Below are 17706 nucleotides of genomic sequence, written 5' to 3' on the forward strand. Positions count from 1 at the left end.
AAAATTAGTAAAAATGAGTTAATTTTAATGATTTGAAAAATAGCATATCAGCCACTCCACAAGTGCTCTAGCTCTCTCATCATACTATCTACGGTTGCACTCACCAGCACTTAGGCAACCTCAATATATAGGATATCACCTTATACAGGGTTATTAAACCTCAGCAGGATGTCCATAGGATTTCACCTTATACAGTATCTGTTCAGAAGGATTTGCTGTGGAAAACTCAACCAAACATATTGATTGATTGAGAAGACCTACCAGCACTAGCGGCCCACAGTATGGGCTGGCGGCCATCTTTGTCGGTGACGTTGACGGGCACCTTGTGCTCGAGGAGGGCGGTAAGCACAGCCATGCCGACCGACTTGTCACCGCCGCCTGCCGCCTCCGCGCCGCCCCCGGGGCCACACATCTGCGCCGCGTAGTGCACCGGGTAGCCGCCATGCATGTCCGCCGACGACGCCTCCGCACCCGCCCCCAGCACCGTCTCCAGTGCCTCCAATTCGCCGCACACTGCAACAACACAAAATAATGCTCTACAGTCTGAATAGACTTATGTAAATTTATATTAACCTATAACCTATAACCTTAACATATTTTGAACTAGGTGTAACCTTATCTAAATTTGATAGAGGAATAGCACAAGATTACCTTCTTTTTTCTCTCCCTAACATTTTTATGATGTACTTATTGCATGAATGAATAAAGATTAGTGCTAAAAATAGTCGTAACAGGATAAGCTTCGACTGGACGTTCCAGTTGAACAATTATCGGGAGTTTAAATCAAAAACCTTCGGGTTTGGCAGGACCCTCAATTGTTGGTATTGTGAATAAAAAGTTTAAAAAAAAAGTGGCCAGAGATAGTGTGTGAGTCTTTTTAGCAATCCCTGTTATTCAACTTAAGATTTAGCCACCCCACACGTTACACGTTGTGCACCTCGCTTTTGTAAACATTTTTCAAAGTAATTCGATTTGGATACTATCAAGTTCAATAAATCAAACTAATTTCTAAGGAAATATTTCCTCATCTTTTCTACTTTTTCAGATATGAACGCCTAAAGCTTTCTTGGGGGAGTTACATTTCCGAATTGGTAGCAGAAGAATTCATTTCATTTTGAGAGTTCATTCTTTAAGATATATGTCTTATCTAATGACATATTTAGTTTCTCAGAATATTATTTCTTGGGAAACTTATTCTATTTTGAAATAAAAAAAAACATTTTAAGTTACTTTTTTGAAACTGGGATAATTTCTCTAGATTTGATATTCGGAGGAATTAAATATGTCATGGGATAAACAATGTCTTGAAGAATTCATTCCTGTAACAAGTTCCAATAAAATATGATAAAATGTTACTATTGAGAACTACGAATTTACAAAATTGAATAAAATTATCTCCCCCAAGATTTCAACCTTCGGCGTTCTTTATATCTTGAAAATTTAAAATAATAAAAAAGTTTTCCTTAGAAATTTCTTAAGATTGTTCCATTTTGGTAACTTGACAGTATTCAAATTGAAATACTTTGAAAATGTCACCAGTTAAAAGTTTCCAAAAGCGTGGTGCACAACCTTCTAATTGAAAGGCTTTCCATGAGAGAAAGCATTTTCATATCCTCACACGCATATTTGGCCTACTTTAGATACATATAATCGAAACATGAAATCTCCTTTGTCACCGCATGCCCAAGGGTTACAGCCAGCATTAGCCACTATGTGTGACTCATGCGCCAAGCCCTTGTCACATTGCATGTGACAACTGTTAATGTGACCCAATCCAGTGTTTTCACAGTGAATATTTCCAATCTTACTTGAGAAATTCGCCATTTCGAAGGATCTCAACTTAAAATGCCAAATTTGCTCGGAAAAAACCATCACATCTCTACTGAAATTTCAATGCTGTCAATCATTCTATTATTTTTTTAAATCATAATAAATTAGTAGATCGTTATAATCATACATTAAACACAAAATATTGATGGTATTAAAATACAATCAATGCAGGCTGTAGGATTAATTAATAATTTGCAATATTTTTACTTTCCTTGCCCTATTACCATAGGTAAGGAAAGTATTGCTTTCCGAAAAAAATTAAGGTACCCCAATTTCTAAATTTCTATACGTTTCAAGGTCCCCTGAGTCCAAAAAAGTGGTTTTTGGGTATTGGTCTGTATGTGTGTGTGTGTGTGTATGAGTGCACGTGCGTCTGTGTACATGATATCTCATCTCCCAATTAACGGAATGACTTGAAATTTGAAACTTAAGGTCCTTACAATATAAGGATCCGACACGAACAATTTCGATCTAATGCAATTCAAGATGGCGGATAAAATGGTGAAAATGTTGTCAAAAACAGGGTTTTTCGCGATTTTCTCGAAAACGGCTCCAACGATTTTGATCAAATTTAAACCTATAATAGTCATTGATAAGCTCTACCAACTGCCACAAGTCCTATATATGTAAAAATTTCAGGAGCTCCGCCCCATCTATGCAAAGTTTGATTTTAGATTCTCAATTATCAGGCTTTAGATACAATTTAAACAAAAAATTCTAAGTTGAAAAAATTGATCATAAAAATCTCTTCGATTAATGTTCAGTAACATTTTCACCTAAAATTGAAAATTAGCTCGAAATTCGAGAAAATGTTACTATTTCAATTACAAACTGTTGGCAACTGTTATTTTATTAAATCATTCACTATGAAGAGATAGCAAACTTCGTGTGTCTCCAGCCTTATTGTCCTGTCACCAGCTGGCTTGGATCTTTGAATAGTTGACTTGAGATGCGCGGGAACACTAGCGTCAAGTGATAAATTTTCATAACGGCAAGGAAAGTTGTGTGAGTGCGCCACACCAGATTTTTCTGGTTTGATTCACGAACATGTGCAATCTACAATGATGATCTTCGATCATCATTACTATACCGTAATGATATTACAAATTATTTTCTGCGGAGCTACTATTGATTGTTACGAAACTCCATCTCGAAAAACTAATTGCTGTCGACAATACATAATTTGAAACCTGAATCTGAACCAAGGGTCAATGACACCAGATAAGGTGTGGTCAGTGAATTGCGTGCCTTGTCAAGAAACGCTATGGAGTACTTAAGAAATAATGAATCTCAGACGTACTGGTACCGTACGGTGGTAAATTTATTCAATGAGGAAACTGTTTTTGTATATCAGAGCTGGAAGAAATCAATGTCCAATTTTACGGTAAAATGAGGAAGTTACAACCAAAATTCATGAATAATTCAATAATCCCTCCAAACAAAAGAGTTTCCTCTGATATCGGGCTAAATAAAATAAGGCCTGAGAAAGTCGACTGGTGTCGTGTTCCTTCAATTAGAAATAATTATTCCTGTTACTGCTAAAAATATTTTCTGTACAGATTTGTGGCTAAAATTGAAAATTATCATTTGTGTGAGAAAAGTATACAGTAATTCGAAATAGATATTGTCGATGAATAGGAATGATTTTAAGGATGTACAGTAATCTCATTGATGAATACAACGATGTTCAAATTGCATTGTTGAATCGATTAGTGGTGTGTTTTTTCTAGATAGACAGAAGAGACAATTCATTTATAGGTCCTCCAAATCTGAAACCATTGATTTTTCTGTTATGATTCAAATATAGAGGTTGTTTTTTCTCATGAAATATTGAATTAGATCTTTAAAAAAAAACTTCACTTTGAAATATAATTTTGAAAAGAAGATAAGCTATTCCACATTATTATGTATTCTGGGAAATTTAAAGTAGGCCTACTCATTTTTATTTTCCATTCACAAAAATATTACATGTTCCTCAAATGATTGAACAAAATATAAAGTACTGAATTTTAAGATCTCATATTATTTTGTGTCTTTACCATACATTATGTGTTGAATCTGCAGTTTCAAAATGTACTCTCATGAATCACTTTCCAAAGAGCTTTAAATTAACCTTTGCAGCCATGTTCAACACAGTATACTCTCAAGTTCATTTCTAAATACAAATATTTAGCCTTGTGCATCCGAAGTAGACACAAGTATCCAAGATGCACCTTCCTTGAACAATAATCTCAAGTTCTCGATTACGTGGACCTTGAACTTTCAAAGATAACCCCAAGGTAGTGGCAATCCATTCTAAGTGGCCTCTATGGAATAATCTGTGACAGAATGCAATTATGGGCATGTGTTTGAAGTCAACAATCCTCTGAACTATAGATTTAGAGTTGGCGGTTCGATAGCTATCTTATCTAGTATTAATAGCTGTGTTTGAGGGGCTTATAAAGTGGGTGGGTGGTTCACTGGTGCTGTGGATGGGGCTGGTCAGCCAAGGCCACTGTTTTATTGACCAAGTAAAGAATTGACTATCGTGGCTACACTTTCCCCCACCCGTCACCGGTCGTAGATAACTAACGAGCAGGCTGGCCATTGGCCGAGCTACACGGCAACTACACTGAACGGAAGTATATCATAGACGAAAATAATATATTTTACTGTTATTGAGTAAGATTTTCATGTATCAGAATAAATACAATGAAATAGAATATCGTAATTAAAGGAGTCTCTAATCAGATCTTAGGAATTTGACATTTAGGGCCAGCTTCCGAGCTCGGGATTTAGCTAAGTTCTAGACTTTAAACAGCTGGAGTCAGAGAATTGGCTTTCCAAAAACGGGGTGTAGTCGCTGTTTTTATGATAATCTTTATTTTCTCATTTCTTATTATTGGAAACTTTTTTCATTGACGAAATGAAACATTCCTAAATAATTCAAAATAGCTGAGACTTTACCCTTTTTTCTCTTTATTTTATTTTGTGTTCAATTTCCTAGTTTTTCGAAATTCAATTTAAACGTGGACTGTGACTATGCCTCGTTTCGGAAAACCAGTTTTCTGACTGCATCTGTCGGAAACCGGCCCTATGATTTTGATGATTGATAGAATTATGTTTTTGGGTGTTTAATGAGAAATCTACAAACATAACAAGTGTTCACAATTCGAGTCTGTTCTTTTCAAACCCTCCATCTTAATGAATTTCACTGTATTGTTCGAATAACGCAGTAGTAATATTTCATTGCGACATCTTGTTACGACTGTTGTAATTTTTTTATTTTTCAGTTTTCATTCTGAAATAATAATCTCGTTCTAATATTCTAAGACCCGGTTGCACAAAAGCAGGTTAAATTTTAACCGTGATTAACTTTACGAGAACCAATCAGTGAATGCGTTTTTGATAAAACGGCTTCTCTGATTGGTCTCGCGGAATTAATCACGGTTAAAATTTAACCGGCTTTTGTGCAACCGGGCCTAAGATTTTAATCTCGTATGATACAGTATACTTTTTACTTTCCTTGCCCTATTACCATAGGTAAGGAAAGTATTGCTTTCCGAAAAAATTGAGGTAAAAATGAAAAAAATTCTAAATTTCTATACGTTTTAAGGTCCCCTGAGTCCAAAAAAGTAGTTTTTGGGTTTGGACTGTATGTGTGTGTGTGTGTTGTGTGTGTGTGTGTGTGTGTGTGTGTGTGTGTGTGTGTGTGTGTGTATAAGTGCATGTGCGTCTGTGTACACGATATCTCATCTCCCAATCAACGGAATGACTTGAAATTTGGAACTTAAGGTCATTTTCTTAAAAGGATCCGACATGAACAATATCGATCAAATGCAATTCAAGATGGCGGCTAAAATGGCGAAAATGTTGTCAAGAACAGGGTTTTTCGCGATTTTCTCAAAAACGGCTCCAACGATTTTGATCAAATTCATACCTAAAATAATCATTGATAAGCTCTATCAACTGCCACAAGTTCCATATTTGTAGAAATTTCAGGAGCTCCGCCCAATCTATGCAAAGTTTGATTTTAGATTTCCAATTATCAGGCTACAGATTTCTCATAATTTGTGAATATTGTGAATTGGATTGGATAAAATTTGAATTTGAATTTCAATTGATCAGAAGCAACCTGAAAACTTTGACACCAGATCTGAGTCAGCTAGTACACTCGACATAATATTATTATCTTTTTACTGATGATCAAACTTTTACGAATTTGATAGGTACTGAGGCCCTGAATTTGATCAGGTGCAGCCTGAAAACATCGTCACTAAACCTGAGCCAGCTATATCTAAGGCCCAATTAACACAGGAGTGGCGTGACGCAGACGTGGAGGTGGCGTGGCGGTTTTGTGTCAAAGTTTTCAGACTGCATCTGATCAAATTCTGTGTGAATTGAGCCTGAAATTTCAAAGCCATGTCACTATTATGATCTCTATACTGGGTACTTTGTGTGCTAATGGAAGTTATTGCATAATTATTACCCACCGGTGGCCCAGTGCACGACTGAGTGACGTTCGTTGTCGAGAGCGGCGAGCGACGCGCCTCGCGCCAGCAGGAATCGCAGGAAGGGGATGTTGCCAGCAATGACGGCCAGATGCAGCGGTGTGTAGCCATCCTCGTCGCGGGCGTCCACCAGGTCAGGTGCAGACGTCACCAACAGCTCGGCGCAGTCGGGCTTCTGGTTCTCGGCACAGTAGTGCAGCGCCGTCTTCAGTGTGCGATCACGGTCACGGATGTTGCCCGGCTACAATTAACAAACATTCACTCAAATCAAATCATATCCAATTCATTGCCAAAACAATAACAATTTACAAACATGAAAAACAAAATTTAGTTTTATAAATTGAGAAATTCACAAACGAAATAACAAAAGCTTTCATTAAAACTAAATGATGATAAATGATATTGTCGTTACCAGAAAAACTAAGTTTGTGGTCATTCAAGCCAAGTGAGTATTCAAAAAACTTGATAAAATGTCCGCCCTTTCAACCATATTCTCAACGTTGAATGAACATTGAAAACACGTGATAGAACCAATATTTTCAACAATGAATAAACATTTAAAACACGTGATAATAGCCATCACTTTCAACAATGGATAGACGCATTGAATAGACGTGATGATTGCCATTAACTTTACTATCGAAAACAGTGGAAATTAAGCTGGACACCTGAGGAGGCACATCGTTCCCTATCAACAAAAATGGTTGGGGTTTGGTTGACTCAATTAGAGACACGTGGAAAATAGTATATGTATGAACAAAAATTTAGCCAACACTCTTCTAAAATCTTTCACTTTGAATTACATGAATTTCTATTTTCGATACAGAATGTCCTACGAAAAGTGTAATAACCGAAGACCACGATTCCACATGAAATCTTCAACAAAAAATTACCAGTAAAATTTTATCATATTATCGGCCTCAGTTCTTGAGATATACCGTATAGATTTTTCGTTATTTTTTTAAACATCGATCAAAATCTTAATCTAAGGATTTGGTTGGGAAGAAGAATAAATTTCCATCAAGTTTCATGTGATTTGCTCCTTTGTTTGACGTTTTTGAATGTTGTATGAGCCTTTTAACTGTTTGAAATTTGTATTTCAACTCGACGAATGTACTTTTTCAACTTTGAGCGCTCATGAAAGGTTCAAAAACGTCAAACAAATGATTATATTATATGAATCTTATTGAAAATTTCTCCCTTTTTACAAACATTTCCTTAGAATTATATTTTGCTTGATAGTTTTCCAGTAATTGACGTTTTTTTCAAAAATATAGGAGAATCTATGTACCTTGAAAACTCAGATCGATAAAAGAAAAATGTAGTGGACATGTTTTGTTTTAAATTTCAAGTAGAATTTGTGTTCTTTGGCTGTTACACCTTTCGCATTTTTTAAATATTTTGAATCAGTCATGCAGGAATTGAATGGACAACAGATCAATGTTTGTAGAATAAAGATAGGATGATTATCTATTATCATTTGTTTTTCAATACAGTGTTGTACGATGTTAGAGAATGAAATGTTTATCCAGTATCCTATTGCAGTGATATAATTGTACAAAACATGTTAAAAAAAATTTTTATCTATCTAACTTATCTGATCAATTTGTTGATTGCATGGGCGTATGTGGATACCCTATTACACGGTCAAGGATCTTGACCATACCTTGATCAGATACTTGTAAATGGTATTTATAGCCACAGCAGCTCAACAATAGTTTAAACCAATAAATGTAGGATAGAGCATTGGTTTCAACTCAAGTGTGATGCTTAAGCTAGATTGGTGGGGAGGAGTTTAGTAGCCACTCATTCATTAATTGATTTATTGTTTTTATTGGAAGTGAAATTTTATTTATTCCATCCAACTCTCAGGAGTACCGAGGAATGAATGTGTAGGAAGAGGCCGAAGAGATCAAACAAAATATTAATTTTTCTTTTTCATCTTCTACACCATCTTCTTCTTCCCTAGATGGGGACTTTGTGGTTCTTGGCTGAGTTCTATGTATATTTACACCCTAAGAAAATTCAGCCTTCCCCTAATTTTTTGCACATCGATTTCTTTATTGACTGAGCTAATTATTGTGAGATATGTACTTGTATATTGATGCTCAATGCATGCTGAAGCACTTAATCAGTTGAGTCATCAAAAAATTTTCATTTTATTCTACCATGAGTGAAAAATTTATCAACCAGTGGGATTTAATGTCTCTTTTGAGAAAAAATCATTTTTTATGATTATTGTTGTAAAGAAGTATCTTACCTTGGCATTGATCATGTTGGCGAGCTCGGTGACCCGTGACTGTTGGCAGGCATACATGAGCGGGGTGGCCCCCTCCGGCACGGCCGCCATGCTGATGGTCTCGCCCCCCCTGCCCCCCACACCCCCGGACATCTCGGACACCGCCTCCAGGCGCGGACGGAACTCGCCCGGCCTTAGCGCCGCTGTCATGCCCACTCCACGCAACTTTCCTAACAAACAAAACAAAAATTAATATTATCACTGAATAACATAGTGATAAAAATTTGTAAAAAATAATGATACATACAAAAAATAAAAATCAAGAGGTCAATTCAATTGAAATTTTGTGTAAAATAAAGATAAGCTTCAACAGATAAATATATAAGCTCTACTAAGTAATATTTATTACAAGTTTTGAAATGGGGAAACTACTGAAAAGAAGCATTGCTGCCTGAGTTGTTGACTGATGAGATAAATTTGATTTATCTGTCAATTAAAAAGTACAATGATATACGAAAGATTCTCATACAAAACAGTTGATGAGTAGATAGATGAAGTATACAGTATGGAATGGAGCAGTAGATAATATGAAATTCTATTCACATAAGCTAATACTTAATGTGAATAGAATCTCTTATTATCAACTGCTTCATTCCCATATGTTATATTTTGTCAGTATATGAATACTACAAATCATTGGTTGTATTTACATATTATATCAGTAAATGTATAGTATGTGAATAGAGCCACACTAGCAGAATGAGTATTTTCTTTCCTAAAATAATTTCTCTATAAGTTTGAACGCAGTCGAATATTATTGTGATGATAATTATTGCACAAAAACCTTACCAGGATCAAGCTGAATTGTTCTCCCTCCTATGTACACTTTGGGCCCGGGCCCAGGCTCAGACCCGGCTACTGCCAGGCCTATACTTGTTGCTGGCACTGCCATTTCACTCACTTATCAAATCTCGAATATCAACTAATAGGCTCACTTAAATGGCTAATTATGGTGAGGGTAAACATTAAAACAATAAGCAAGACCATAGTGGGTCAGTCATCATCCAAGCTCCTACTACGACTGCTAAGAATGTCGTGAGATCTCGTTGCGAAAATGGGAACATTTATCGACGAAAAAAATTAAACGGAACAAACATTCGGGTTGTACAATTTTATGCTATAAATAATACTACGGCGAGGAAGTGGCGAGTGAATTTATTCAAAGGCTTGCTTTGATTGGCCCACTGTTTGAGGGGGAGGGGCGTGCGTAGTCTGGTAAACGATCACTTCCTGAATAATATTCTCTTGTTTCCTACAAGACCATCTACCTGTTATATTCTAGTGCACTCTATTCTAGATTCATTGCATGAACGAAAATGCTAATTCTGGCCTAACGAATTCAGCCAACAGAGATTTGTTCTATGAATGCATTCCAGTTTAGACTTGTCAGGTGTACATTGCTGAATTGCGGGACAGGCTTGTTCTCTGTGTTCCACTTCACTTGTATTGGAAAAAGCCTACAAGTAACTCTGGGTATGTGTTTAATATCAGTATAAGTAGATTGCGTAGACAATTTGTTGATTTATCGTAATTTTAGATCTGTATTATTTTATGAAACACCAAGTAGATTACCATGAAGCCTTCCACAATCTTTTTCATTGTGTTCTTCCCTTCAACCTTTTTATACTCGGTGAAAGTATATAAAAATATAATATCTTCATACTTTGAAAATTCATAGAAATAAATTATTTAAAATAGTTCATTTTATAAACTTATATGAATACATCTCAATAAAAATAATCCAATTTTAATACTCTAGCACTGAACTCAAACATACTTTCATGTAAAACAGAAAACTGCCTACCATTTCTAATTTCATTCTGAAAAGATTTATCACCAAAATAGTCCGTAAAAATATTGCTTTACAGATTATTATTTGATAATTAATAAGATACCCTATTCTGATGGATCCCCAAAATTTATAGGCATAAGTATTGAGAAGAGAAACATAGTTATTACTATGATAAAATATTTGTTTACTCATCATGTCAAACAAACTATTATTAGTCTAGTAACTCTTTATTTGCATAATATTCTGATCGCTACTGGTATTCGATATTGGAAAAATAGTGAGATATTCGAAAATTGATGATCAAATTGACACTGAATGATTGCTATTGAATAAGATTTATTTGATCGTCTCTGATGAAATACTTGTCTGTAATCAAATAATATTGAGTAAAATTGACAAAAAATATTAATACTTGATTTCTTCCAGTAACTAATCAATATACAGTATTTCAAACCCCTGTTACATCAAACCAAAATATTTCTCATAATTTCTATTTTTTCTATACTGTACTTACTGTTCTCCGTTCTATTCCGCTTAAAACAGACGAAACACATTACTGCATTCGATTTACTAACACACTATCACACTTATCTATTTTGTGAAATAAACTAATCAGAATTCCAATTCCAAACTGTTCATGTACAGTAGCATTCCACTAAACAGAAGTCTATGGCAGTGTAGAAACATAATAATGGTTAGTGGGATGCCGATGTTAGTGTCTTCTGTTGGCTGTTTATGGATATGGGCAGCTCACAGCACTAGCATGCCTCCAAGAAACGACTGCGATTTTCAGGTATTCAGCCGCCTCTCACGCAATAAACACAAACCTTTCAAAGTGGTGTCTCTCATATTGTTAGACACGAGCATTGAAGCGCCTTTCGACGACTCGATTTGCCTTGACCTTGTGATTCTTTCAAATTGTGTGTTTTGACTTTGACACTATATTACACGCTTGCCCTTCATGTCCGGCGCTGACAAAGGATGGTTTATTTGTCGATAAACATGTTACCGGTGCATTCAGGATAAAGGAAAGCAATTTATTGACCATCACTCTGGGTAATCCACCATGCGTGAAGCCTATTTCATTCATAAAAATCTGGGTTGGCGTGCACTATGTTACACGACACATTCACTTCATAAACTTCTTCCCCGCCTCTTCATTCTGATTAAGTGATGTTGTTTTGATTGTTATCATCATCTTTCTCATTGTCTAACTTCCAAGAATGACATTATTACTCACGATTCGCTTTCATTTGAATGGTGTTCTTCGGGGTGAACACAAAAGCCATCAATACTATGAACTATTATTCATATTTTTAACCCATCATTACAATTCAGTCAAAATATGCATTAAATTCAGATAACTTATCCATAATTCATTTGATCCTTTGATGCAATTCACATAGTGTTACAATTATAGTCTATTGATATGTTCACATAATAATCTTTCAATCCAGTCCTTTTTATCTCAATCACTATCTCGTTTCAGATTGTTTCTTCCTAGTTTTCTGAATTCATATTCTACTAATGATATTTTCAGATTGTTCCTTCCTAGTTTATCCATAAGTTAATCGATTGTAATTTTTTTCAAGAGTATAAAGTTAGAATTTTAAATTCCCGACCATTCATCAATTGCTACTACAATTCAACATTTAATTCATCCTGTTCTTGTTTTGTAAAGTATAGAGTGAGAATTCCGTAATTTCCACTTTTTTCAACCGTATAAAGTGAGAATTTTGAAATTTCCGACTACTCACTCACTGCTCCTTCAATTCAATATTCAATTCATCGTTTTCTTGTTTTGTACTTTTTTCAAGTATCGTCTTCTTCTTCATGTGCCTGTCTGCTTCCAGACGTTGGCTACCATGGTGGCTATTTTCACCCTACCCACAGCTGCACCAAACAATTCCGCGGTGTTCATGGAGAATCAGGTTCCTTCCCATTTCTCTTCCTTGCAATATGCCCTGTAGGAGATCATAACGGTGTGGGTTTCTCATAATATGCCCCAAGTATTGTAACTTTCTCGCTTTTATAGTATTCAGGAACTCTCTTTCTTCACCCATTCTCCTAAGGATTTCGGCATCATTCACACAATCCATCTATGAAACCTTCAAAATCCTCCTATACATCCACATCTCGTAAGCCTCCAATCTTTTTGTTGCAGCTTCTGTCAGTGTCCATGACTCGACCCCATACAACAATACCGAAAAAACATAGCATCGCAACATCTAACTTTGGTATTCAACCCCAGATCTCTACTTTTGAAGATTGAGGCCATCCGTATGAACACACTTATTCTGCTCCTTTCAATTCGGCATTTCATCTCTTGTGAATGGTCCCATTGGTCATTTATAGCGGATCCAAGGTGGATTTTTTTACTCTTTCTATAACACCACATTCTAATCTTAATTGCCTCGTCACAATGTTGTTTTTACTGATAATCATGTACATGGTTTTAACACTGTTAATTTCAAGTCCATATATTCTACTGCTTTCCACAATCCTGTCCATAATGCTCTTCAGATCTTGCATATTATCAGTAAATATCACTGTATCATCAGCATACCGAATGCTATTCAAACGATTACCATTCACCAAGAGTTCCCTCCTGCGCGTCATGTATGGATTCTCTGGATAGTAATAGTAATATTTATTTCACCAAAACAAAAATAATACAACAAAAATAATAATCCTCAATACAAAGTTGAAAAAAAAACATATTGATCAATATTTAAATATACACGAAAAACAACTTTGTCAAAACAAAATAACATGTTAGGTGCTGCCTGCAAAACCGAAGTTTGAGTGCTGGCAGCGAGTATCGATATTAATTTTCAATATAAAAAATTTCAATGAAGAAATGAATAGATGAAACAAGAATGAATATACATATGAAAGGAAATATAAATAAACATAGTATAAATGAAAAGGAAAAGTAAATTCAAAAGTGTAATTTGAAGCACTAAAATATATAAGTAGCCTAATTACTGAATGATGAATTCCATTATGTGGCTTAGAAAATAAATATTACAATATTATTATATTTGTGGTCAGAAGAATAAATTAAAAATCTCAGAGTAGAAGACAGAGAATGAATCTGAGAAAATTTATTTGAGTTTTGGAAGAAAAATAAAAAGGTAACTGCAATAAAAGAAATATAGGATAATTAAGTGAAGGTAGAATTTACTAGTGCATTATGTGTGAATGAATTGCGAGAAATTCACTGACTTTATCCATTCTGCTATCTTTTTAATACTAGTTTTTGCTATTAAGTTATCTGGTATGAGGTTGATCAGTCTGTTGCTTATGTAAGGGAATTGTCTCCGGCATACAGTCATGTCTGTTCTATTGATTTGGAAATTACCCTGTATACGGAAATCGTAAGTTCTAATTTGTGGTGTAAATTGATTTATATTTTTAATTATATATAGTATTATATTCTTAACAAATAACTGTCTAACTGTTAATACTGGAAATTCAATGAAAAGGAGATGTGTAGGGTATCGTCTAGGTCGGCCAAGTGCTGCTTTTATTATGTGCTTTTGAATAAGATAGATTTTATTGAAATGTGTGTCCAATGCTCCACCCCATACCCTAATACCATATTGCAAAACCGACTGGGCATAAGCGTAGTATATTAACAGCAGGATATCTAGATCACCCAGCCCGTTTAATCTATGAAATTTATGGATCACATGTTTCATTTTTTTGCAAGTATTATTTATGTGAGCATTCCATTTGAGTTGTGAATCCAACATGACTCCAAGGTATTTTGTCTCTCTTACTCTCTCCAGTTTCTGACAATCACAGCCTCCATCTCTCTCCCGCAAGCCTACCCACTCACCACAATTGTTATTATGAGTGCAGTCTGAGTAGTGGATTTTTATTCCACTTCGAAATGCATCAGTAGGGATAGCCCTTTCTGATGGAGAGAAAAGCATGAATACACTTTTTTTCACATTAAGTGTCAGCGTATGATGATCAAGCCATGACTTCACTTTGGTCAGACCAGACTCAGTCAAACGCTTAGTCTCTTGCCAGCTGGATCCAGTGAAAATCAAGGCCGTATCATCTGCAAAGGAGATTGCATGACATCCGTTTATGTGGATTTTCAAGAGTTCATTGATATAGACTAAAAATAATATCGGCGAGAGAACAGTACCTTGAGGAAGACCATATTCAGACAATGTCACTTTGTTGGTTTCAAGGATCTGTACTCTTTTATGCAAGTAACCCTTAAATAAATTTAACACATTTTCCCGGAAACCTATTCTCTCCAGTTTATACAGAAGGACACTATGAGGAATGGTATCATAGGCCTTAGCCAGGTCTAGAAAAACTGCCAGAGTTTTTTTACTGTTTTGGAAATTTTGCGTTATAATTCTTACCAACTCAGTCATTGCGTCTTCGGTGGATTTTCCCTCTTGGAAGCCGTATTGGTTAGCAGCAATAAATTTATATTCTCTCAGAATAGATATTGAACAGCAATGGCGACAACAACAACCCTGTCTCACTCCTCTCAAAATTCTTATCAAATCCGTTTGATCTTCTTCAATACTCACATATGCCATTTGGTTCCAATATAAGTTTTTGTTATAATTCTGATATCATTGTCATCTATTTCATCTTTTTCAAGTATAGAGTGAGAATTCCGTAATTTCTACTTTCTGTTATGACCTCTGTTTGTGACCTCTTAACACTATCCTGTCATAACTGCTGGCCAGTTTAATGAAATGTTTGCTAAACAATAATGATTTGGAGTACCGCTACTTGATTGGACTGAAATGAAAGAGATTGAATTATTATTAGTTGGCTTAATGGATTGGATGGCAACTTCCGGGTATTGACTGGTTGTCGGTTCCACGACATTCATTGTTCAAATATTAAAGTCTCTTCATTGGAAAAAGAACGGAGAACGACGTTAGACAGACACGCAAATAGAATGCCAAATTGCTTGCAATGTCAATTCGTTATCCATGGCTTGCTATGTTGCATTTATTCGGAAATTGGAAATGTTCTGTTTGCTTGTAGTATACGGTACAGGCTATTTCCTTGAAGTATTACAGTTCGGCAGTTCCTGTTTACAAAATTTCAAATTGCAAATTGGGAAGTATTGAGCTGCCAAACAACTACAATTGCTGAATTAAATAAATACGCTTTACCATAATCAAATGCATTTTTTTCTCCTGATAAAAGTGTAGTGGATTGGTCTAGATTCTCAGACAAACACATGTCTGATTGAATTCCAAAGTTCTCTAGGTTTGGTGTAATTCCAAAAACGAAGTACAAAATAGCCTAATATTTCTATCACATATTAAATATTAAGGATTTGATATGATGGAATGAATTGAGTCATTAATCCATTTGGAAGGTTTCAAATATTCTTTATGATTGTTTTTCAATCAGCAACAAACAGAACAAAACTATTATTTTTAATGTACGATAATGCATTTTTGGGTTGTTATTTCACCATCAGCTTCGTTTATTATCATTCCATTATCTCACGTATGAATCTTGAATCGTATAAATAATTATACAAGTGAATCTTCTTCCCTAAGTCATGATACCATGCACTAATTTCAAATCATGGTTAGTGAAGCAATAAATATTAAAAATAAAGATTTCCATTATCGCATTTCCATATGTTATTTCAATATGACCTCTGTTTCTCTCTTCTGATCTTGAATAAGTAAATTTATTTAAACTGATTATTTCCTGATTAGAATGATTAGTTTAAAGTGAATCTCAGTTGTTATTTTGGTCAGCTCACCATACTGCATTGGTTGAAATGTGAATGAAGTTTAATAATGAATTCATCAAAAATTTGTCAAGATTTTTTTATTGCGGGTTCCTTTTAAATGTATTAGTGCTTCTAAGTTAAGAATAAAAAGTGTATAAGAGATGTACTCAACGATATCAAAATCGTTTGCCGATTGCTACCTAAGTAAGATACTCGACAACTTACTTTTAATGTAACCCCGTCGTCCACTCCAGAATCTCGCCGTTCTCTTAGCTCTCTCTTCCTGAGTGATTTCTTTCTGTTTCAACCACAGCCATGTCATAGAGTTGACACACTCGGCCATGCCTAAAGCTCCCACCAGAGGGTTTGCCGTTGGATCTAGCACACTCATTTTCTCGCATCACACAATACACTTTGTTCAGAAACAAATTGTCCAGTAAAACAGCTTATTCACAATAAAAAAAGTCTTACATCAAGTTAATTTGCAATACATTATCTAGTTGAAACTTTCTTAGATCTACATACTATGTTTTAGCTAGTTTTTCAACTAGTATGTTTGCAGCACAATATTACCGTAGGTCTAACACACTTATTCCTTCTGGTTCACAATCACAACTGACGAATGAGACACAAAGAAAAGTGACTGGATACCAGAGCGTGCCGTAGTGAGTCGGTAATCACGTGATTGAGAGAAAAATAATTATTCGGTCCGGAAGTAAAGCCTCATTAGCATGAAGTGGTATTCCAATAAACAGTATCGCGACTTCTATTTTCATATACAAGAATGTTGGCGCGGAAAAACGTAAGACTGAACTCACTGTAGTATTGAAAGCTCTGCTCTCTTCCGCCCACTCGGCCTTCCTATGGAATTGAGCAATAAAAAAGTTTCGGAAAAAGTTATCCTTCAAGCATATTTCCGTTCCTTTTCATTATCAAAATTAAATGTGGTAACAGGCATCCCTCCAATTGTAGCTATTTTTAAAGCTAGTAGTATTATTATCACAGGTTATCAATGAAAATAAAAAATTATCTCTATAAAATATAACTATCTATCTTCGAGATAAGAGCATAACTATATTTTAAATCATAACGTCCATTTACCATATTTTATCAGCCTAATTAATATCAGTGTACCATATGCAAGACCTAGAAGGAATATATTGTTCGAGATTCCCTTTGCTAGAACAAACCACCATTACAACTCATTTCTTTATAAAACCTTATGTTTAATAGAGCTTGAATGAACACATTGATCCTTTTTCGAACTCATTCAATGAATATAAGAAACATTGTGAACTGAATCTATCATAAGACTCTCGTTTTTGTGATGAATTGTTTTGTAAACAATAACTCTGGCTGGAACTCTCCTAGTTTAAGACTTTTCTTTTCCTGTTTACTTGGCTTTTTTTTAGTTATTATTTTCTTTCCTGTTATCTTTAAATAGTTATTTTTATTGTATTTTCCTCTAGAATCTTTGAAAAGGATTGTTTCACCTTCTCTCTTTTCACATTTTTCTTTATAATAATGAAATTGATTTGATTATTCTGAGTAAATG

At 35.1% G+C, this 17706-nt stretch overlaps 1 protein-coding gene across 1 annotated transcript in view; it reads right to left on the bottom strand.

Moving 5' to 3' along the window:
• Positions 1-16650, bottom strand: part of LOC111057365 (uveal autoantigen with coiled-coil domains and ankyrin repeats-like) — a 52690-nt gene extending 36040 nt beyond the window's left edge. The window contains exons 1-4 of the mRNA XM_039425717.1: positions 16377-16650; positions 8581-8789; positions 6303-6561; positions 262-513 (exon numbers count right to left, since the gene is read on the bottom strand). Coding sequence (XP_039281651.1) covers positions 262-513; positions 6303-6561; positions 8581-8789; positions 16377-16542 — 886 coding nt within the window. The 5' untranslated portion in view covers positions 16543-16650. The remainder of the gene's footprint in view (positions 1-261; positions 514-6302; positions 6562-8580; positions 8790-16376) is intronic.
• Between the last annotated feature and the right edge of the window lie 1056 nt (positions 16651-17706).

This window comes from Nilaparvata lugens, chromosome 4, assembly GCF_014356525.2.
Source record: "Nilaparvata lugens isolate BPH chromosome 4, ASM1435652v1, whole genome shotgun sequence".
NCBI classification, from domain to species: Eukaryota; Metazoa; Arthropoda; class Insecta; order Hemiptera; family Delphacidae; genus Nilaparvata; species Nilaparvata lugens.